The 20235-nt window shown below is 40.7% G+C and overlaps 1 protein-coding gene across 1 annotated transcript in view; it reads right to left on the bottom strand.

Annotated features, from left to right (window-relative positions):
* LOC117089559 (proteasome subunit beta type-2) overlaps positions 1–20235 on the bottom strand; it is a 39096-nt gene that overhangs the window by 4316 nt on the left and 14545 nt on the right. The window contains exon 4 of the mRNA XM_033220929.1: positions 2761–2923. Within this exon, the coding sequence (XP_033076820.1) occupies positions 2761–2923 (163 nt within the window). The remainder of the gene's footprint in view (positions 1–2760; positions 2924–20235) is intronic.

Below are 20235 nucleotides of genomic sequence, written 5' to 3'. Positions count from 1 at the left end.
GAAAGACCTCTATAACGAAAACTATAAAACACTGATGAAGTAAGTGTAAGAGGATACAAATGAATGGAAATATACCTCATGCTCATGGATCAGAAGAATTAATATTATTAAGATGACAACACTACCCAAAGAAATTTATATATTCAATGCAATCCCTATCAAAACACCAATGACATGCCTCACAGAATTAGGGAAAAAATCCTAAAATTTGTATGGAACCACAAAAGACCCTGAATAGCTAAAGCAATCCTGAGCAAAAAGAACAAATCTAGTAGTTCATACCACTACCACACTTCAAAATATACCACAAAGTTGTAGTAACCAAAACAGCATGCTACTGGCATAAAAATAGACACATAGACCAATTAAACAGAATAGAGAAATTAAGAAATTTAGCCACATATCTACATTTGACTTTTGATGAAGGTACCAAGAACACTCATTGGGGGAAAGGACAGTCTCTTCAATAAATGGTGCTAGAAAAACTGGATATCCATACACAGAAGAATAAAACCAGACCCTCACCTCTTACCCTATACAAAATTCAACTCAAAATGGATCAAAGACCTCAATTTAAGACCTGAAACTAGAAGAAAACACAGGGGAAAAGCCTCAGGACATTGATCTGGAAAAAGATTTTATGAATAATCTCATGAACACAGGCAACAAAAGCAAAAATAAACAAATGGGATTATATCAAACTAAAAAATGCTTCTGCATAGCAAAGGAAACAATTGAGTGAAAAGGCAACTACAGAATGGGAGAAAATACATGCGAACTACTCATCCAACAGGGAGTTAACATCCAGAAAATACAAGGAACTGAAAGAGCTCAATAGAGAACAAAAATTCAATTAAAAAATGGGCATATGATCTCAAAAGACATTTCACAAGACATACAAATGGCCTACAAATATATGGGAAAAAAATGCTCAACATCACTAATCATCACAGAAATGCAAATCAAAACTACAATGAGGTAACATCTCATCCCAGTTAGGAATAGCTATTATCAAAAAGACAAAAAATAACAAATGCTGGCAAGGATGTAGAGAAAAGGAAATTGTTTACACACTGTTGGTGGGAATGCAAACTAGTATAGCCACTAGGAAGAACAGTATGGCGGTCCCTCAAAAGACTACAAATAGAACTACCATATGATCCGGCAATCCCACGACTGGGAATTTATCCAAAAGAAAGGAAACCATTATATTGGATGAAATCATTCTATCACTGGGGAAATTCTACACCCCAGTGTTTACTGCAACACTATTCACAATAGCCAAGATATGGAATCAACCTAGGTGTCTGAGAACAGATCAATGGATACAGAAAATGTGGTACATATACACCATGAAATACTATTCATCCATAAAAAAGGAAATCCTGTCATTCAATATGAATGGAACTGGAGGATATACTGTTAAATGAAATAAGCCAGGAACAAAGTTAAAACACTACACGTTCTCACTCATATGTGGAAGGTAAAAAAGCTGATCTCATAGAAGTAAAAAGTAGAACAGACGATACTAGAGGCTGAGAAATCCTCTGTAAGGGATGGGGGACATTTGTTAAAAGATACAAAATTGGCCGGGCACGGTGGCTCACTCTTGTAATCCCAACACTTTGGGAGGGCAAGGCCAGTGGATCACTTGAAGTCAGGAGTTCTAGACCAGCCAAACCAACACAGTGAAACCTTGTCTCTACAAAAAATACAAAAACTAGCCAGGCGTGGTGGCACACGCCTGTAATCCCAGCTACCTGGGAGGCTGAGGCACGAGAATCACTTGAACCTGGGAGGCGGAGGTTGCTGTGAGCCGAGATCACTCCACTGCACTCCAGCCTGGGCAACAGAGGGAGACTCTGTCTCAAACCAAAAAAAAAAAAAAAGATACAAAATTATAGCTAGACAGAGAAATAAGCTGTACTGTACTGTTCTATACCACTGTAAAATGACTATGGCTCACAATATATAGTTTCAAATAGCTACAAGGAGGATACTAAATGTTCCCAACACAAAATGATAAATGTTTGAGATGATCGATATATCAACTACCCTGATCTGTTTACATGTATTGAAACACCATGATGTACTCTATGAATATATGTACAATTATTATTTGTCAATTACAAAATAAAAATTTCTAAAAAGCATCCCTGTATCTGAAGTTTTGCCAAGCTGATGCTTTATGGACAAGTAGAGGGACAGTTTTTTCTTTCAAGAGGGGGCAGCCATTGGGTGACAACCAAGGGAAGGTTCAGATTTGTAGCCTTAGAAAGCTTTGATGTTTGAGCAAAGAAACCTTCAGCTGACATGCTGGGGACCTGTTCATCCTCGCAAGTTCAAAACAAATATACAGCTACTTGCTTTACCCACTCATTCTTTACTGAGATGCCAATAAGCATCTACGCAAAGCAAAATAAGTGAAAAAACTTGAACTCTTAGAACTGAAGAACTTTAGAACCCAATAAAAATGTTTTATTCACTATGACATCTATTCCAAACCTCCTTCAAAACAAAACCCAGCTCTAGAGATACGTACTATCTCATGTTGCCTGGCAAAAAATGGGACTTACATCAGCTTTTGCAAGACCCTACTGACCGACAGAAGAGTGCAGCTTCCAGAGGGGGACCTGCTTGTGCTTCTTAGGATCCATCCTATTCAAGCCCTGGCCACCCAACTCCAAGGGTGGACAAACCTGGGAAGCAGCTGAGGGCAGGGCTCTGCCACTGCTCCCTCCCTAGAGTGTTAATACTTACTCGGTGTGTAGTATCGGTCCAGGATACTGAGAGTCAGGAAGGCACCATAGCCATGGGCTGCAAAAGGGGCCTTGGCCAAGGCTGCAAGGTAGTCCATGTAATAGAGTGCTGGCCCGTCATGCTCATCATAGCCAGCCAGGAGGAGGTTCACATGATATGGGGTCTGCAAAGAAAAGATATGGTAAAGTGATAACTAAAGCAGAACACCAACATCTCTTCCCAAGGCAAATGAGAATATTCTGACTCTTGATGAGAAAGAAAATATTAGCAGCAACTGAGTAAATCACAATGAAGTAAAAAAGTAGGGAAATCTAGAGGACCTGGAGTATGGTAACAGGTCAAGGGATATCGGCTTGTTCTCTTCAAACAGAAGGGCATTTGGAGCACTTTAGGTATATGAAAAAGCTACCATCTTCTTAAAGTCCACAGATGAGAACCTGTATAAAAGCACTTCTTCAAAAGTATTTGATAGCAAAACAGAGTGACTATAGTTAATAATAGCTTAATTGTATATTTTAAAATAACTAAAAGAGTATAATTGGATTGTTTGTCACACAAAGGAGGAATGATTGAGGTGAGAGATACCCCATTTACCCTGATGTGATTATGACACATTTTATGCCTGTATCAAAATATTCCATATACCCAATAAATATATACACCTACTATGAACGCACAAAAATTTAAAACCAAAAAAAAAAAAAAATTTAAGCACTGCAAAGGCAAGCATAGGTGCTCTTTTGTCATTCCTAATTGTTGAAACCAATAAACAATTCTAAGAGTGCCAGGCCACAGACTGAAAAAAGCAGATGCTCCAACCACATCAAATGAAATAAACAAACTCAGTCTGGGCATCCGGACCAATCCTAAATGGTAAACTGTATGCCCACTACTAAAAAAACAATTTATAGCTGGGTGCAGTAGTTCAGAGGTATAATCCCAGCACTTTGGGAAGCTTGCTTGAGCCTAGGAGTTTGAGACCAGCCTAGGTAACATAGTGGGACTTTGTTTCTACCAAAACACTAAAAAATTAGCTGGGCATGATGGCGCACACCTGTGGTCCCAGCTACTCAGGAGGCTAAGGTGGGAGGATCACTTGAGCCAAGGAGGTCAAGGCTACCGTGAGCCGTGATTGTGCCACTGAACTCCAGCCTGGGTTCAAAAAACAAGAGAAAGAGAGAGAAAAGAAACAACTCATGGGGTGGGCTGGGATAGTAAGTCTCAAATATTTAAGTAAAATCACCAGACTTAACTGAAAAGTAATTTTGAGACAAATAAAAAGCAATAAAAAATAATTATAACTTGGATTTATAGGTATCCTTTCTTTGTATTACCTGCAAATCTAAAAACATGAGTTTTATAGAGAACCATGACCGAGTCTGTGTTGCTCTTCATCTCCAAATGGATGATTATTTTTTTCTACACCAGCTGCGCCATCTACCATGTTAAATTCAGTCTGTCTATGCCCCCAGGCATCAGGGGTGGGACTTCCATTTTATATGGTTTTCTTTTTCTCTGCAGGATGTGTTTCTCCTCTTGCATTTACTTCAGTAAATGCCCATGGATATGTCCTCATCCCTAAATTTGTGTATGTATTTAATTAAACGCACAGTAAGTGAGACACCTCATTATGAAGCATGAAGTGTAACAGCTAATGGTCCTAAAAGTGGCATTTAACATTCTTTGAACACTGATTAACACGGCCACTTGGCAGTCTTAAAAAACTCATGGTTTTTGCTTTTTTGGGGGGGGAGGAGTTGGGAGGGGAGTAACAGGATTTTGTTCTGTCGCCCAGGCTGGAGTGCAGTGGTGCAATCATAGCTCACTGCAGCCTCAAACTCCTAGGCTCAGGCGAATTTCCCACCTCAGCCTCCTGAGCAGCTAGGACTATAGGCACCTACCACCACGCCCTGCTAATTTATTATATTTTTTTAAGAGATGAGGTCTTGGCTGGGCACGGTGGCTCACACCTGTAATCCCAGCATTTTGGGAGGCCGAGGCGGGCAGCTTACTTGAGGTTAGGAGTTTGAGACCCGCCTGGCCAACATAGTGAAACCTTGTCTCTACTAAAAATACAAAAATTAGCCAGGCGTGGTGGCACGAGTCTGTAATCCCAGCTACTTGGGAGGCTGAGGCATGAGAATCACTTGAACCTGGGAGGCAGAGGCTGCAGTGAGCCGAGATGGTGCCATTGTACCACTCTAGCCTGGGCAATAGAGCAAGACTCTATTTCCAAAATAAAAAAAAAAGAAATAAAAAGAGAGATGGGGTCTCACTATGTTGCCCAGGCTGGTCTTCAACTTCTAGGCTCAAGCAGTCCTTCCACCTCGGCCTCCCAAAGTGCTGGGATGACAGTCTTGAGCCACCGTGCCTAGCACGAAACTCATGTTATATACTTAATTGGAATTCTAAGCCAGCTGTGCTAAGTAGGAAGGGTTCCTAACATCACCTGGAGATTACAGAGTAGTCCTCACCTCCAAATAAGTTTCTGTTTTAGTGATAAGACAGTGGGTAATCCAGAGAGAAATAAGTCGACCAGCAGTCAAGACTTCTGAGAAGATCATTATCTACCTATCGTATTTCCCAATGAGTAGTGTGCTGCACTCTGCCAAGCTCTGGAATTTTCTGTGCATTCTGAGTACCTTCTTAGTAAATCTGACCTTAGGCAAAAAACTTAATTCCTATGAGCTTCTGGGTTTTTTGTAACATGTAAAACTGGGTTAATTAATCTTTCTCCTTTCTATCTTCTAGGGAATATAATGAGAAAAAATAATAATGGTAAAGCATCCCAAACTCTGGAAGAAAAGATGCTACCAAAAATCCTACTATATTACCTACATCTCAGTCTCTTTTTGAAAGCTTATCACTTTAAACAACAACAAACCTGCTTAAATTAGCTCCAGATTTTAACAATGCTATTAGTTATATGTAAGTGTGAAAACAGTACTGCAAAATCTGGCAGACATAGAATACCTTGGTGTTCTTACAGTTTAAATTAGAAGACAGAAAGAGGGAGGAAGAGAGGCAGAATAGCAAAGAGAAACTGGTTTCTCTCCCCAAGAGAATTAATAATACAGTCTTTTACCTATCACAAAGTAAGTTAAATCTTTTTGCTAAGAGGATAAACTCTACTCTTCTCTACTAACTAGCCAGAACACTCGCTGTATAGTTAGCCAAGACAATTTCATCAAGTTGCAATGGTATATTAAGTATTCCCCCAGATACTCAGAGGCCTTAACAAGCAGAACCCAGATGTTTTGTCTTCAATGAAGATCTTGTCCATACTATGAGATTCAATTGTTTAGAACAATAAGTGTTATTTAAAATCCACTACCAGAAAATTTTAGATGAAAAAGGATGTCAACAGAATTCCAGAAGCAAACTGCATCACTTAATTGGTCTATATAGTATCATTTACTCATGCTTAGGCATCTGACGCACACATACACTTACCAAAGCTGGTATTCAGAAGCTACAACTCCTGGTATTGAAGATAACTCACAAATTATTGTGTGACTTTGAATTACCAACTTTTGCATGTGTGAGATGCTTAAGCATAAATAAATGGTGTTATCTAGACTAATTAAATCAATACATCTGTGCAACAACTTGCAGTTTGTGAAATTCTTCTGACAATGCTCCACCAAAGATCTCTGGCTTGGCTGGGCACAGTGGCCCACGCCTGTAATCCCAGCACTTTGGGAGGCCAAGGTAGGAAGACTGCTTGAGCCTAGGAGTTCAAGACCAGCGTAGGCAAGATGGCAAGACCCTGTCTCGATGGGGGAAAAAAAAACCTAGGTGAGGTGGCTATTTGGGAGGCTGAGGCAGGAGGATCCTTAAGCCCCGGCATACAGTGAACTATGTATGATGCCTCCACTGCACTCCAGTCTGACTGGCAACAGAGTAAGACCCTATTTCTACCAAATGAAAAGAAAAGTCACTAAACAAACGTGAGAAAGCAATAAGTGCTACTTCTGAGAAGTGGTTCAAGTTTAGGTCAACTGCCAGCATCTCCATGAATGTACATTTATTGTTGCTTTTTGCTAGGCTTGGGTTCTTCTCTTTCTACCTCCCTCTAGACACAGTGTGCTAAGTAAAGAAAAGCTTAGGATACAGGTCAGGCATTCAGAACTGAACAAAGAAGGGACCAATAGCATAAATAAATAAGAAAGAGTTGGGCTGTGACTTTAGAAAAGTTAGTCATTTAATCTCTCTGAATTTTAATTTCTCATTTAAAACACAGGATGATCCCTACTACCAAAGGGCTGCTACAGTGAGGATTCCAAAAGATAAGGCATGTGGATAATAAGTATAATGCCCAAAACAGTAAAGACTCTATAAACGATGCAAGTATCAGGAGAAGCCCAACTACTTCTGGCACTGACATATGAGGAAAATTCCTACGTGTCTTCATAAAGGGATATGGAGGGATGTTAGTGCCAGCACAGTGCCTGACACATGATAGAAAAGCAGTAAATGAGTTTCCTCCTCTCTCATTCCTGGGACTCTTTCCAGAGGCCCTAAGGTAATGCTGTTCTGTGTCACAAGCATTTGTACTAGACACTTAGAGCATCCCTACTTCACGGTCAACCCTCCCTAACCATGTCATTTCTTCCCTTGCAAATATGTCTATCCTGAGTGGTAAAGCTACTTTCTAGACACTTTTTCATCAGTTCCCTTTGTTCCTCATGATCAATACTACATACTTAAGGATTTGCCTAATTATTCTGGGGAAAGGGAAACATTAATCAATAATGAGAGCACTGCCAGGGATCCTCTTTACAAAGAATCTCTTACAAAGTAATCCTTTGCAAAGATTACCAAGAATCTTTTAAAATGAAATCTCTATTCTGTACATGATATAATCTAGCCTTTGGTTGTCTCCACTATTCTAATTGTTTAGATAGTAAGTCTAAGTAGTAAGACAAAGTTATGAGGTCCCCGAGCGGAAGAACTGTAACATACAAGACTAGGCTTCTTCCACAGTATAAGCTAAGACTGAACATTATATATAGTACTGAATTAACCTAAACATCCAAACATTCATCCAAGTGAACCCAAACATTTAGCTAAGATACTCTCTACCCAAAGGCCTTGGCAATCACCATCAATGGTCTGCAATGCAAACACCAACATGTTTAAAGTTGTGTCTAATTGATATACAAAGAAAATATTTTAAGTGAACCATCCTGGAAACTCAAAATGAATTTTAGCTTCTAGCATGAGGTACCACCAAAATTTTGCCTCTTAATAGAAGGCAGTGAGGGTAGGGTGAGGACAAAACTAGACAAATGTATCTTTTCCTCCTTTAATGAGTATGTGATATGAGTTTATTTTTTCACAGTGAAGTGCATTTAGGTCTTTTTGAGATTTCTTCATCTATACAATAAGGATAATAAAAGTACCCATCATTATAAGGTTGTGGTAAGGTTTAGATAAATACATGTAAAGTGCTCAGTGCAATGCCTGATAAATTGTAATGCAGATTGACTATTACCACAACACTACCACCACCACTTTTAGGATTTGACTGCATTATCAACAGATTTGACTAGATAGTAAGATCAAGAAGTGGGCTACGGAGAGCCAATAAAATTGTCCAACTTTTGTTGGTTACTAAAAGATCAAATTTAAGAAGAGAGGGGAAATGGCCAATAAGCACATCTCTTATGTACTTCCTTCTGAGACTGAAATAGACTTCTTCAGTACCTCTGAGCATCAGAGCCCTGCAGAACTGAGCTCAGTGCCACTTTAGACTCTTGTATATTTGGGGGTGGGGGTGCGCACTGCACACATGCAAACTTTACTTGAGTTAGATGAAGTGTTTCCTTCCCTCCAACTCTTGTGCATATGACTCCTTGTATATTCCCTCTATTATGAAAAAGAAACACTGTAGTAAAATTAAGAGTGTGAAATTCCATAAATTTTACAGCTAAAGAGAACAGTTGTGATAAATACACTGAAACAACAAAATCAGCGACAAGAGTCTGGGCGGTGACAAGCAGCGGTGTGACATCTGGCGGAAGCTAAAGTCACAGCAAGGGAGAGAGAGGTGGGCGTGAGGAAGTATCCTGCCAAGCGTGGACACAGAAAAAGAGAGGAATTGGCAGTCTTCCTTTGGAGCCAGGCCAGCCTTTGCCACCTCTAATTGAATGGGACGACACCGCTATGAGTGAGGTGCTTTGGAGAATGGTGCAATTTCTTTTTTGATGTGTTGCACCTTGGAATGCTAAGCAGTGAGGGAGGCATACCTCCATTCCTAGCAGGCCAGTAATTTGGAAGAAGATGCAGAACCGCCAATGAGACAAATGAGTTTGTCCAGCGATGAGTGTTTTCGTAAACAGACTTCTAAATATATTAAACAGAGACTGGACTTTGAAAGGAACAGTACATCTGCTATTTCTTTTAGTCCAGGGGATTGTCAAAACTGCCTAAAATTCCATCTTTAGTACTGAGAGGATTTCATGAAAATGCAGTTTACAGACTTGGATGGGATAGAAAACCTCAACTAGTTTACCCAGTATTCCTTTTACAAATGTGGGGATTAAACTTCAAAGAGGAAACAGTAACTTGCCCTAAACCACACAGGTAATTAGCATCAAGAGTCAGGTCCAGAATTCAGGCCTCCCAACTGCAAGTCCTATATGCTTTTCCAGGAAATCATGCTGCCTCCACAAAATGGAAATTAGTGTAAAAATATGATTTGGTATGTAAATGCCAGTTACACACTCAAATATTTCAAAATGCACTATTTTGCATACTAGCATCTATTGCTCTCTATTTCACTTATCACATCTTTATATGACCAATAACATCTTAAGGATTTTGTTTGTTTATTTTGGGAGACAAGATCTTGCTATTTTGCCCAAGTGGCTATCCACAGGTGCAATCACAGCACACTATAGCCTCAAACTCCCAGGCTCAAGGGAATCCTTCTACCTTAGCTTCCCAAGTAGCTGGGACTATAGGTGGGTGCCTCCATGTCTGCCTAATATTTTAAGTTTTAAAAGGGCAAATTTAATATCATACAATTATGACTCCTCTACAGGGTCTAAAACTATGTAGTCGTTCAATAAATACCCATGATGATAGATTATCAACACCTTAACTGCTTTGCCAATCCCCAATTTTTCAATTTCATGAATAAATAAAATGAATCAATTGTTATTTCTTACACCAATGTTCTGAACTCTAGACTTTGTTTGCAATAACCAACAAAATTCGCTAGCTATCTTTTTTGGGTGGGTTTGGTGGTGTAATTTTAAAACCTCAATTTCAATTTTGCCATTTTAATTAAAGAAGGACTTCATATGTGAATTGGAATCCCCTATTTCAAACACTTAAAAGAATCTCAAAGATTTCAGCAACTTCCAGTTATTGTGACCTAGTACCTTTCCTAGCTCTAGAAGCCTATGGTTCTATGGATGGGGAATCGGGTGGAGAACGACCTATCCTTAATGCCTAAGCAATATGGAATCATTTATACCTTTTTTGTTGTTGTTGTTTTGAGACAGTTTTGTTCTGTTGCCCAGGCTAGAGTACAGTGGCACGATCTCGGCTCACTGCAACCTCCACCTCCCGGGTTCAAGTGATTCTCCTGCCTCAGCCTCTGGAGTAGATGGGATAACAGGTACACGCCACCACACCCAGCTAATTTTGTATTTTTGGTAGAGATGGGGTTTCACCATGATGGCCTGGCTGGTCTCAAACTCCTGACCTCAAGTGATCCATTCACCTTGGCCTCCCAAAGTGCTGGGATTACAGGTGTGACCCACCACGCCCGGCCTTGTACCCTCACTTTAATCCTCTTGGCTATATTCCTTTTTAAGGAAACCCATGTGTAGATTCAATCTCTTTTAGCCTTAAGTAAAAAATACGCAGTTTATAAAAGGCTTCAACCAAATTCCATGAGTTCCCTGGGACCACAACATAGAATAATTATGAAATGGGCAGATGCCTCAACTAACATCATTTCCACATTTGGAATGTGAATAAGTTCAATAAATGTTTACTTAGCATTTATTACATGAGAAGCATCGTGCCACATGATGAAGATGGAGTCTGGATCTGAAAGGCACTCACAAGGTAGATGTGGGTAGGAAGGACTCCAGACAGAGGAAACAGTATATGTGAAGACAAAGAAACAGAGAGGAATATGGAATGTCTGGATACTGGTGAACATGGGACACATACACCTGGAGAATTAGGTGACTTCAGCAGGAAGAAGAGAGAGAAACTGGGATGATACTGTTATTGGCCTCCTAGACTAAAGAATATTTACATTAGTATGTAAACCATAGAGCAGCCAGTGAAAATTTGCCACTTCCATCCCTCTGCTGATCCAAGCCTTTTTTCATGACATAGCACATTGGTTAATTGGTGCCAAGGAACCCTGATGTCTCAAATTGATATTCCACTGGTCCCAGCCACTTTCCCCGCTTCTCTTTAACAGAAGACTTTTAGAAAGGAAATACAAACAGATTGCCATTTTAGGATGGTAACTGACAGTTATATGGAAGACAGACTGGGATTAAGACTGAGAGGAAGGGGGGATGGTTAGAGGATCTACAATAGTCTTCTCTAGACAGACGATGAGGATCAAACTAAGTAAAAAGTAGAGGGGGCAGAGAGAGAGGAATGAAATACGAGATATATTTAGAAGGTAGAAATGATGGAACTTCACAACTAGTAGAAGAGGTGAGGGAGAAAGAAGAGTTAGGACTCTCGATAAGGGGGACAGTGGCAGTGCAAATGAAAAGAGCTCAAATTGGACCTAATGAGCTTAAGCAGAGCTGTCCAAAGACAGATGGGAAGAGAAAACAGTGTATAACCCAGGTCATGAGATCGAATGAAGAGCCAGCCAGTGAAGAGGTTTCATTCATATGAACACATACACTCTCACACTCGCACATGGAAGACAGTAAAGAAAATGATTACAACAGGACACTATGGCAAAGGTATACCTACGTTGCCATAAGAAATTGAGGGTGACATATGTGGTGGGGGGTTGGGGAGCAGGGTGGGGAGCAAATACAGAAAAAACTTCCCTGATAAATGCTGAGTTTAACTGGCACTGAAGAGCTAGCCATGTGGGGGATGTTGGTACATTCAAGGGAGAAGACTAGCAAAGTGCTGGAGTGGCAAAAGCAGAGATGCAAGAGAGAACCCAGGGCCGGTTAGAGTGCTGTTATCTACAGTGGCCACTTAGGGTGGAGAAGGTATGGAATTAGAAGTTGAAAACAATTTTCTCTTAATCTTGTGACGGAAACAAAGTACAAATGTAAACTGATCAAAATCAGAATACTATAGTGAGCTTCACAAACAAAAAGTTAAACGCCTGACTTTCTTGTTCTCTCCTGTTCCAAATGCATTTATTTTTTGTAGCACTAAAAAACAAACTGGCCCATGTTAATACATTCTCATACTAAATTGGGAAATAAGGAGGCAAGTGTGCCTCAAACAAAGCAAACCTTTCATTTTCAGAGGACCAAGATGAAATAAAAGAAACACTGTTCTGAAAAAGAGACTGTCTAACCAATCTTTTCCTTTTTTTTCCTTGCCTTACGTCATTCTCCGAAAGTATATTTGATATACCTGTTTGATGCTGGCAGATCCAAAATAAAAACATAAAAATTGTCTTTGTTTTCCTTTAATAACAATTAGCTCATGTTCAAATGTTTTTGCTTAATACACTGGTAAAAACTCATATAATGGTTGAGTTCTTGAACTTAAGCTCAGGAATGTTACTGTATTTACAACCCAATATTTTAAACTTTAAAAGAAAAACATCTTGTAAATTACTACTTGAATAAACTCTGCTTTTAAATGCCATAAGTCATATAAGATAGGCATGTACTTTTGTGACAAAGCAATGAAAATCAAATGTGGCTTTATCACCTTACAGTTGTGTTACTTGAGATAGGCCACTTGGAGCCTCGAGTGCCCCATCTGTAATGTGGAGGACAGTACTGCTTGCTTGACAGAGCTGTGAGGAATTAAGGTACTCATTTGTGTTAAAGTTCCTGGAAGAAGACTTGCTAAGTAGTAGGTGCCCAATAAATATGAATTTTACAACCAAAAAAATTTAAATATTGTGTATATTTCAATTTTCAACTAAATTAGATTTTAAAGGTCTCCTCGGTAATTCCAAAGTTACTGTAAATTTTACTTCTCTAAAGCTATCAATGACTCCAAGTTTGATTGGTTTCCCGATTACAGTTGTAACTTATCGTAATTAGAAGCTTAGAAATTTAATGAGTTGAAATGCAACATGGCACAGATGCCTTATTATACCAAATAGTTAACACAGTATTTGTTTTCTACATTAATTTTACTTGCTAATCAAAAATACTGCTTCCCCCCAAATAACATCAAAATAAAATTGCTGATTGTGCAATGATAAAACCAACACCATGTTTGCAACAAGGCCACTTGAACTCCTTTTTTTAATGAGCTGGCAGTTTCTAGGAAAATTTAAGATTCCATATACCGTTAAGTCAGTTTTTAAAAACCTCAAATGCAGAAGCCATGCTTTGCTACAGGCTTGCACACTATAAGGCATATGTTAAGTTGTACATGCTAAGCACGTCCACAAATATCTAATCTATGAATTCTGAACATCAAAGCTGATTCACCTCTCTGAGCTAATAAATAACATGGTCTTCTGGAAAAGAGTATTTAGGACTATACATGATGGTATATGTTTTCAGATGTCCATAGAGTACTAAGGAAATTCTGAGGAAAAGACTATTTAGGAGCCCTTCTATTAGAACAGTGTTCCCCACTAGCACCCCAGGTCCAACCAAAGTTACTGCTACAGCTTTAACTGACATGGAGGCCCCTCATTGGTCTCCCCACTTCCTTCATTCTTTCCCCGAATGCTCCATCAAAGCACAGCCAAGGAGCTAATGATCTTACCAATCTCATCTGATCATGCGAACCCCCTCTTAGCCAACAGGCTTCCAGAAAGACCCACTGCTTGTATTTATTTAGAGACAGAGTCTCGCTCTGTCACCCAGGTTGGAGTGCAGTGGCACAATCTTGGCTCATTAAAACCTCTGCCTCCTGGGTTCAAGCGATTCTCCTGGCTTGGACTTCCGAGTACCTGGGACTACAGACACCTGTCACCATGCCCAGCTAATTTTTGTATTTTCAGTAGATACGGGATTTCACCATGTTGGCCAGGCTGGTCTCGAACTCCTGGCTTCAGGTGATCCACCTGCCTCGGCCTCCCAAAGTGCTGGGATTACAGGTGTGAGCCACTGTGCCCGGCTGACTTTAGATTATCAATTTTATGTATGTAGTATAAAATAAATAAATAAATAATATATATATTTATGTTTGTTTTTAATCAGTAGAGCCCTATTTTGTACATAGAATCCCATGACAGATAAACTTATGAGGAGGCCCAGAGAAGTATTTATCCCTGCCCTGACTATTGTTAACAAATCATTGTTAACCTAACCTAAAATACTCTCAAACACCTTGGTCTGTGCTTTCAGTTTGCCCTTTTGTTTCATCTTTGCCTTCACGACAGCAAGTCCTTTGAGGCTCAGGGTAGGCTCTGTGCTCCCAGAGTATCCCGTGTATATGGCTATCTTAGCACTTGTCACTCTGCAGTGCAACTGACAGTTTACTTCTCCATTTCCCCATCCGAAGGCCCACATTGAGGTGTGCACCTTTGTTTCCTCAGCCCCAAGGACAAGGCAGGCTGGAGACTGGCTGAATGAAAATCAGCAGGTATGGAACATTCTGGCTGTAAGAAACCACATCCATCAGGAAGCGTCAGAAAAGGAAGTGTAGAATTCTGCTGGATCATTGCAGTTTACAAAGACTCAGAGACTATTATCTCCTTTCTTCTTTCCAATCTAGTTAATCCTATTTGCTCTGTTGTCTACATTCAAAAGTAATGGTAAAGCTGACCCCCCTTTTTTTTATTTTTAGGTTAAAAAGTAATATGCTTTCCTGCCCTTTTAGTCTTCCTTTTCATTTTCTTATACCTTTTTATGAAACAACACATACACATAAAAGTGCATAAAATAGGTCAAGCGTGGTGGCTCATGCCTGTAATCCCAGCACTTTGGGAGGCCGAGGCAAGTGGATCACGAGGTCGGGAGCCTGGCCAACATGATGAAACCCCATCTCTACTAAAAATACAAAAATTAGCCAGGTGTGGTGGCATGCGCCTGTAGTCCCAGCTACTCAGGAGGCTGAGGCGGGAGAATTGTTTGAACCCAGGAGGCGGAGGATGCAGTGAGCCTAGACAGCACCACTGCACTCCAGCCTGGGCAACAAAGCAAGACTATGTCTCAAAAAGAAGGAAAAAAAAACATAAAATATACATGGTATAGCTAATGAACATAGTAAATATACATGTAATGACCTCTCAGGTCAAAAAACAGAAAAATCAACCTTTCCTCTTGTGGAAAGCCTTCCCACTGCCCTTCATTTTAGATAACTGTTTTTTGGGAGAGAGTCAAGAAAACCTCATGAGGTTGTTGGGATCAGCCCCTAAATTCATATTCCTACATGATCTTGGGCCAGGGCAGGTAACAAGAGGCACCAAGATGCCAGGATATTGTATGTGTTTGTATCTGTGAGTATGTGTGAGGGCATGCTCACATAAAAGTAATTTTTTTTTTTTTTTTTTTTTTTTGAGACGGAGTCTCGCTCTGTCGCCCAGGCTGGAGTGCAGTGGCCGGATCTCAGCTCACTGCAAGCTCCGTCTCCCGGGTTTACGCCATTCTCCTGCCTCAGCCTCCTGAGTAGCTAGGACTACAGGCCCCCGCAACCTCGCCCGGCTAGTTTTTTTTGTGTTTTTTAGTAGAGATGGGGTTTCACCGTGTTAGCCAGGATGGTCTCGAGCTCCTGACCTCGTGATCCGCCCGTCTCGGCCTCCCAAAGTGGTGGGATTACAGGCTTGAGTCACCGTGCCCGGCCATAAAAGTTATTTAAAGCAATCTTAAAAGTTGGGGGTAAATCTGCACTTCTAATAGTAAACATTTGAAAAGCAAAAGCATGTTCTTACTAAGCAGACACAGCACTCTCCTGCTTTAGGCTTAAACCAAACCTTAATAGGAAACCACAAAATTTTTAAGACACGAGTTTTAAAACAATACAAATCTAGACCAAGCACATAAACTGCTTCATTCCCATTGTGGATAGATGCTTTAAGTGAAAAGTTGGCATTACGGGGCTGCAAAATTCCAGCCATCCGACTTATTCCATTCAATGAGAACAGGGGTTCTCTGTGCTTGCAGCAGGCATCCAACAGAGTAGCACATATATGTTCTCTGAGTGAGAAAGCAACACCTTCTCACATACAACCCCCTGGAGAGAGACAGGGAAGGGGAGGGGGAGGACTTTACACCTGCAAACTCCTAACTCTATCAGCTAGGGCTGGGAAAAACAGCACATTAAAAAAGAAAAAAGAAAAAAAAAAAAAAAGAAAAAAAAATTCATGATAAAGCCAATAACTTCCAAAGAATCTTCCCAAGTTACTATTTTTTTTTTAGGAGCCTGGTAAGTGTAATGATTCAACAGCCAGTCTTTTGTCTTCCTAACGGACTTAGTCAAGCCCTAACAAATGCATAAGCATACTGTTTAAAAGGGCAGCTGTCAGAATGCTTACTCCTCCTCGTAGAAAAACACTATAAGCACAAAGTGTTGTCATATTAATTGAGACACCTCAACTTCAAGGCACATCTGTCTCTGGGCCTTTGGATAATCAAAATGACCACTAAAAATAGAACAGCGGTATCTCCAATGGGGCCAACATGAGCCACCCCCAATCCTAAGAGACTTCTGTGAGATGTGACCTGGGATACACATATATTTTGCAGAACCAAACTGAATATCCATCTAAATGTAATCATTTGTTTCCAGTTTTTAACTTTATGTCCTGTTAAGGCTGGCAGACAAAAGTAATGAACAGACATATAACTCTTGGCCTACAGTGAAAATTCACAGTTAGCTCACTAGTTGACTGAGGTTTGCTAAAAGGTCTGCTGCTTGCACTGAAAGTCCAGGAGCTGCATAATGAACATCTTGGTTTTTGTTTTTGTTTTGTATTTTTGATTTTCCCCATCACCAAAAGTAAGCCGGCTCTGTCTGTCAGGATGCCCAGGCTGTGTGGCAGCAGTGTCAAAGGCTGCCACTTGCTCCAAGGCACTGCCATCTGCAGCAGCACAACATTTTGTCTCCGGAAAATAAACACATCTGCCTTTGCCAGTGTCCTCCCACTGTGCCGCCCATCTGGAGCAGGTGAGCTGAAGGCAAGCCTCGGCATGGGTGAGACCAAGGCAAGTAGAGAAGATGAGGCCTCAAGGGAGACGGCACATGCAGGGAGAAGGCAGTGCTGCGTCATGTCACATCCTGCTAACCACATTTGCCAAAAAGCATGTGAAATTACTCTTGTTAGTGATATTTCAATCACATGTAACAAATGGTTGGTAGTGTACAGGGGACAAGACTTGCAAAGTCAGGGTTTCACCTGGGTCATCTGTTCACACGACCTCACTGATACCAATAAACAGATGATGTCTTTGTGCCAGCCACCTAAGGCATGAGAAGAATAATTCTCATGGTCAGAATAGAAGGCTCAAAGCAACAGGATTCTTCTAGGACAGGAGCACACTATACATGCCTGGTACTAATCAGATCAAACACCCTTGAATTAAGGCCAGAGTGTGGGGATAAGCTTCGGTCACTGCTGGAAATGACTAAGACCGACCTGAAATCCTTTCCTACATATTCTTTCCCTTTCACTAAAAATAATAATAATAATAATAATAATAATTCAAGTCTGGTTATGGCCTTGACATGAGATTTTTAAATCATGCTATTTGGGGGCTGGAAGAAAGCCTAAAAACCATCCAATCAAATGCTTGCTTTCTCCCAAGGTTTTCAATTAACTCACAGCAGAGTTAGTATTAAACCTCCTGTTGCAGGGCTCTTTGGCGGTAAGGGAACAGTGGTAGTACCTTTTCAAATAAAACTTTACCTAGAATTCCTACCTATCAAATAGATAAAAGCTGAGTTGAGCTATATGAAGCAGAGCTAAAGTGCTGCACACTTGGCCGGGTGCAGTGGCTCACGCCTGTAATCCCAGCACTTTGGGAGGCTGAGGTGGGCAGATCACTTGAGGTCAGGAGTTTGAGACCAGCCTGGTCAACATGGTGAAATCCCATCTCTACTAAAAATACAAAAATTAGCCAGGCATGGTGATGCGTTCCTGTAATCCCAGCTACTCAGGAGGCTGACGCAGGAGAATTGCTCGAACCCAGGAGGTGGAGGTTGCAGTGAGCTGAGATTGCACCACTGCATTCCAGACTGGGTGAGAGAGCAAGACTCTGTCTCAAAAAAGCGGTGGCTCATGCCTGTAATCCCAGCAGTTTGGGAGACTGAGGCAGGTGGATCACAAGGTCAGGAGTTCAAGACCAACCTTGCCAATATGTTGAAACCCCGTCTTTACTAAAAATACACAAATTAGTCAGGCATGATGGCGCATGCCTGTAGTCCCAGCTATTTGGGAGGATGAGGCAGAAGAATCACTTAAATTCGGGAGATGGAGGTTGCAGTGTGCTGAGATCATGCCACTGTACTCCAGCCTGGGCAACAGAGTCAGACTCCATCTCAAAAAAAAAAAAAAAGAAGCGTTGCACACTGGTCTTCTTTGGTGAGTATCCTGAAGCAGCTTCACAGAATAAAGTTTGAAAACCACTACACCAGGCTGGGTATCTTTTCAACTCATTATTTCTACTGTTTACTTGCTAAGCATTTACAAGTAAATAGATAAAAAGATAAATTACCAAAGGCTTATGAAACACTTCAGAAAAAGTTATATGAAAACTCTTTGGCCAGTGTGGCAGTGAAACCCGAAGAGTACACATCATGGAGGCCAGCATCCTACTCTAAGCCTTGCCACAAAATTTCACGTTCCCAAGGACACCAGATTTGCCTGATTTATACCCGTCTCTCTATCTGTTAATGGAGATAATTTTAGGGCATTCAGATGGGCCACACCAAATATGCCACACATAATTCATTTTAAGTAAGAAATAGCTCCGTAACTCATCATCCTCTGACATTAGTCAAACTGTAAGGAGAATCTGAGCAAGGCAAGCCTTTTTTTTTTTTTTTTTTTTTGAGACAGAGTATTGCTCTGTCACCCAGGCTGGAGTGCAGTGGCACAATCTCGGCTCACTGCAACCTCCACCTTCTGGGTTCAAACTATTCTCCTGCCTCAGCCTCCTGAGTAACTGGGATTACAGGTGTGTGCCACCACGTCTGGCTAATTTTTTGTATTTTTAGTAGACAGGGGTTTCACCACATTGGCCAGGCTGGTCTTGAACTCCTGGGTTCAAGTGATCTGTCCATCTCAACCTCCCAAAGTGCTGGGATTACAGGCATGAGCCACTGTGCCTGGCCTAAGCAAGCAAGCCTTGAGCATAGTATAGCCCTTTTTCTGCTCTTCAGGGTCTAACCAACAAGAAGAAACCATCTTAAATGCACATATGCATTTAAATAAACAACTAAAATGAAGGCTTCTGAGTTTTTCCCCCATCTGTCTTTTTTTGTCTTCTGATGATTTCATGCCTTTAATTCTTTTTTTTTTTTTTTTTTGACGGAGTCTCGCTCTGTCGCCCGGGCTGGAGTGCAGTGGCCGGTTCTCAGCTCACTGCAAGCTCCGCCTCCGGGTTTACGCCATTCTCCTGCCTCAGCCTCCCGAGTAGCTGGGACTACAGGCGCCTGCCACCTCGCCCGGCTAGTTTTTTGTATTTTTAGTAGAGACGGGATTTCACCGTGTTAGCCAGGATGGTCTCGATCTCCTGACCTCGTGATCCGCCCGTCTCGGCCTCCCAAAGTGCTGGGATTACAGGCTTGAGCCACCACGCCTGGCCCTCATGTCTTTAATTCTTAAATGAATTAATATCCATTTATTAAGAATACTTCTTCCGGTATTCCATTCATTAAGAATTCCCTTCCAGTGTATAAACGCATAATTAACATTCTCAGCAGAATATGTAGACCTAGCTGGATGACACCTATTCAGCAAACACTTATTGAAAACATACAATGGACATATATTCATAAGTTATTTATATAATACTATGTGCAATTTTGACATTTTAACAAAACTGAACATTTCATGTTCCCCTAAATGCACATATTGGTACATTAGTCCACTAATTAATAAAGAAGACAGCATGAAATAGTTTGATATTTGAAGATGGAATCTTAACTTAACCTTTAACATACTATATATATGCTTTGGAAACATATATAAGAGAAATACTTAACATCCTGTAAGTAAAATGGGGATAACACACATCTTATGGTGTCATAATAAGGATACTTAATAACAGATACATATGTAAGTATTTAGAATAGCACTGTCCAAGAGAACTTCTGCGATGATGGATATGTTCCATATCTGTGATGTTCAATACCGTAGCTGTGGCTACTGGGTACCTG

The sequence above is a fragment of the Trachypithecus francoisi genome, unplaced genomic scaffold (assembly GCF_009764315.1).
Source record: "Trachypithecus francoisi isolate TF-2019V2 unplaced genomic scaffold, Tfra_2.0 Contig00864, whole genome shotgun sequence".
Taxonomy (NCBI): Eukaryota; Metazoa; Chordata; class Mammalia; order Primates; family Cercopithecidae; genus Trachypithecus; species Trachypithecus francoisi.
The sequence above is the reverse complement of the archived record's forward strand: the minus strand, read 5'-3'. Positions and strand labels throughout refer to the sequence as shown.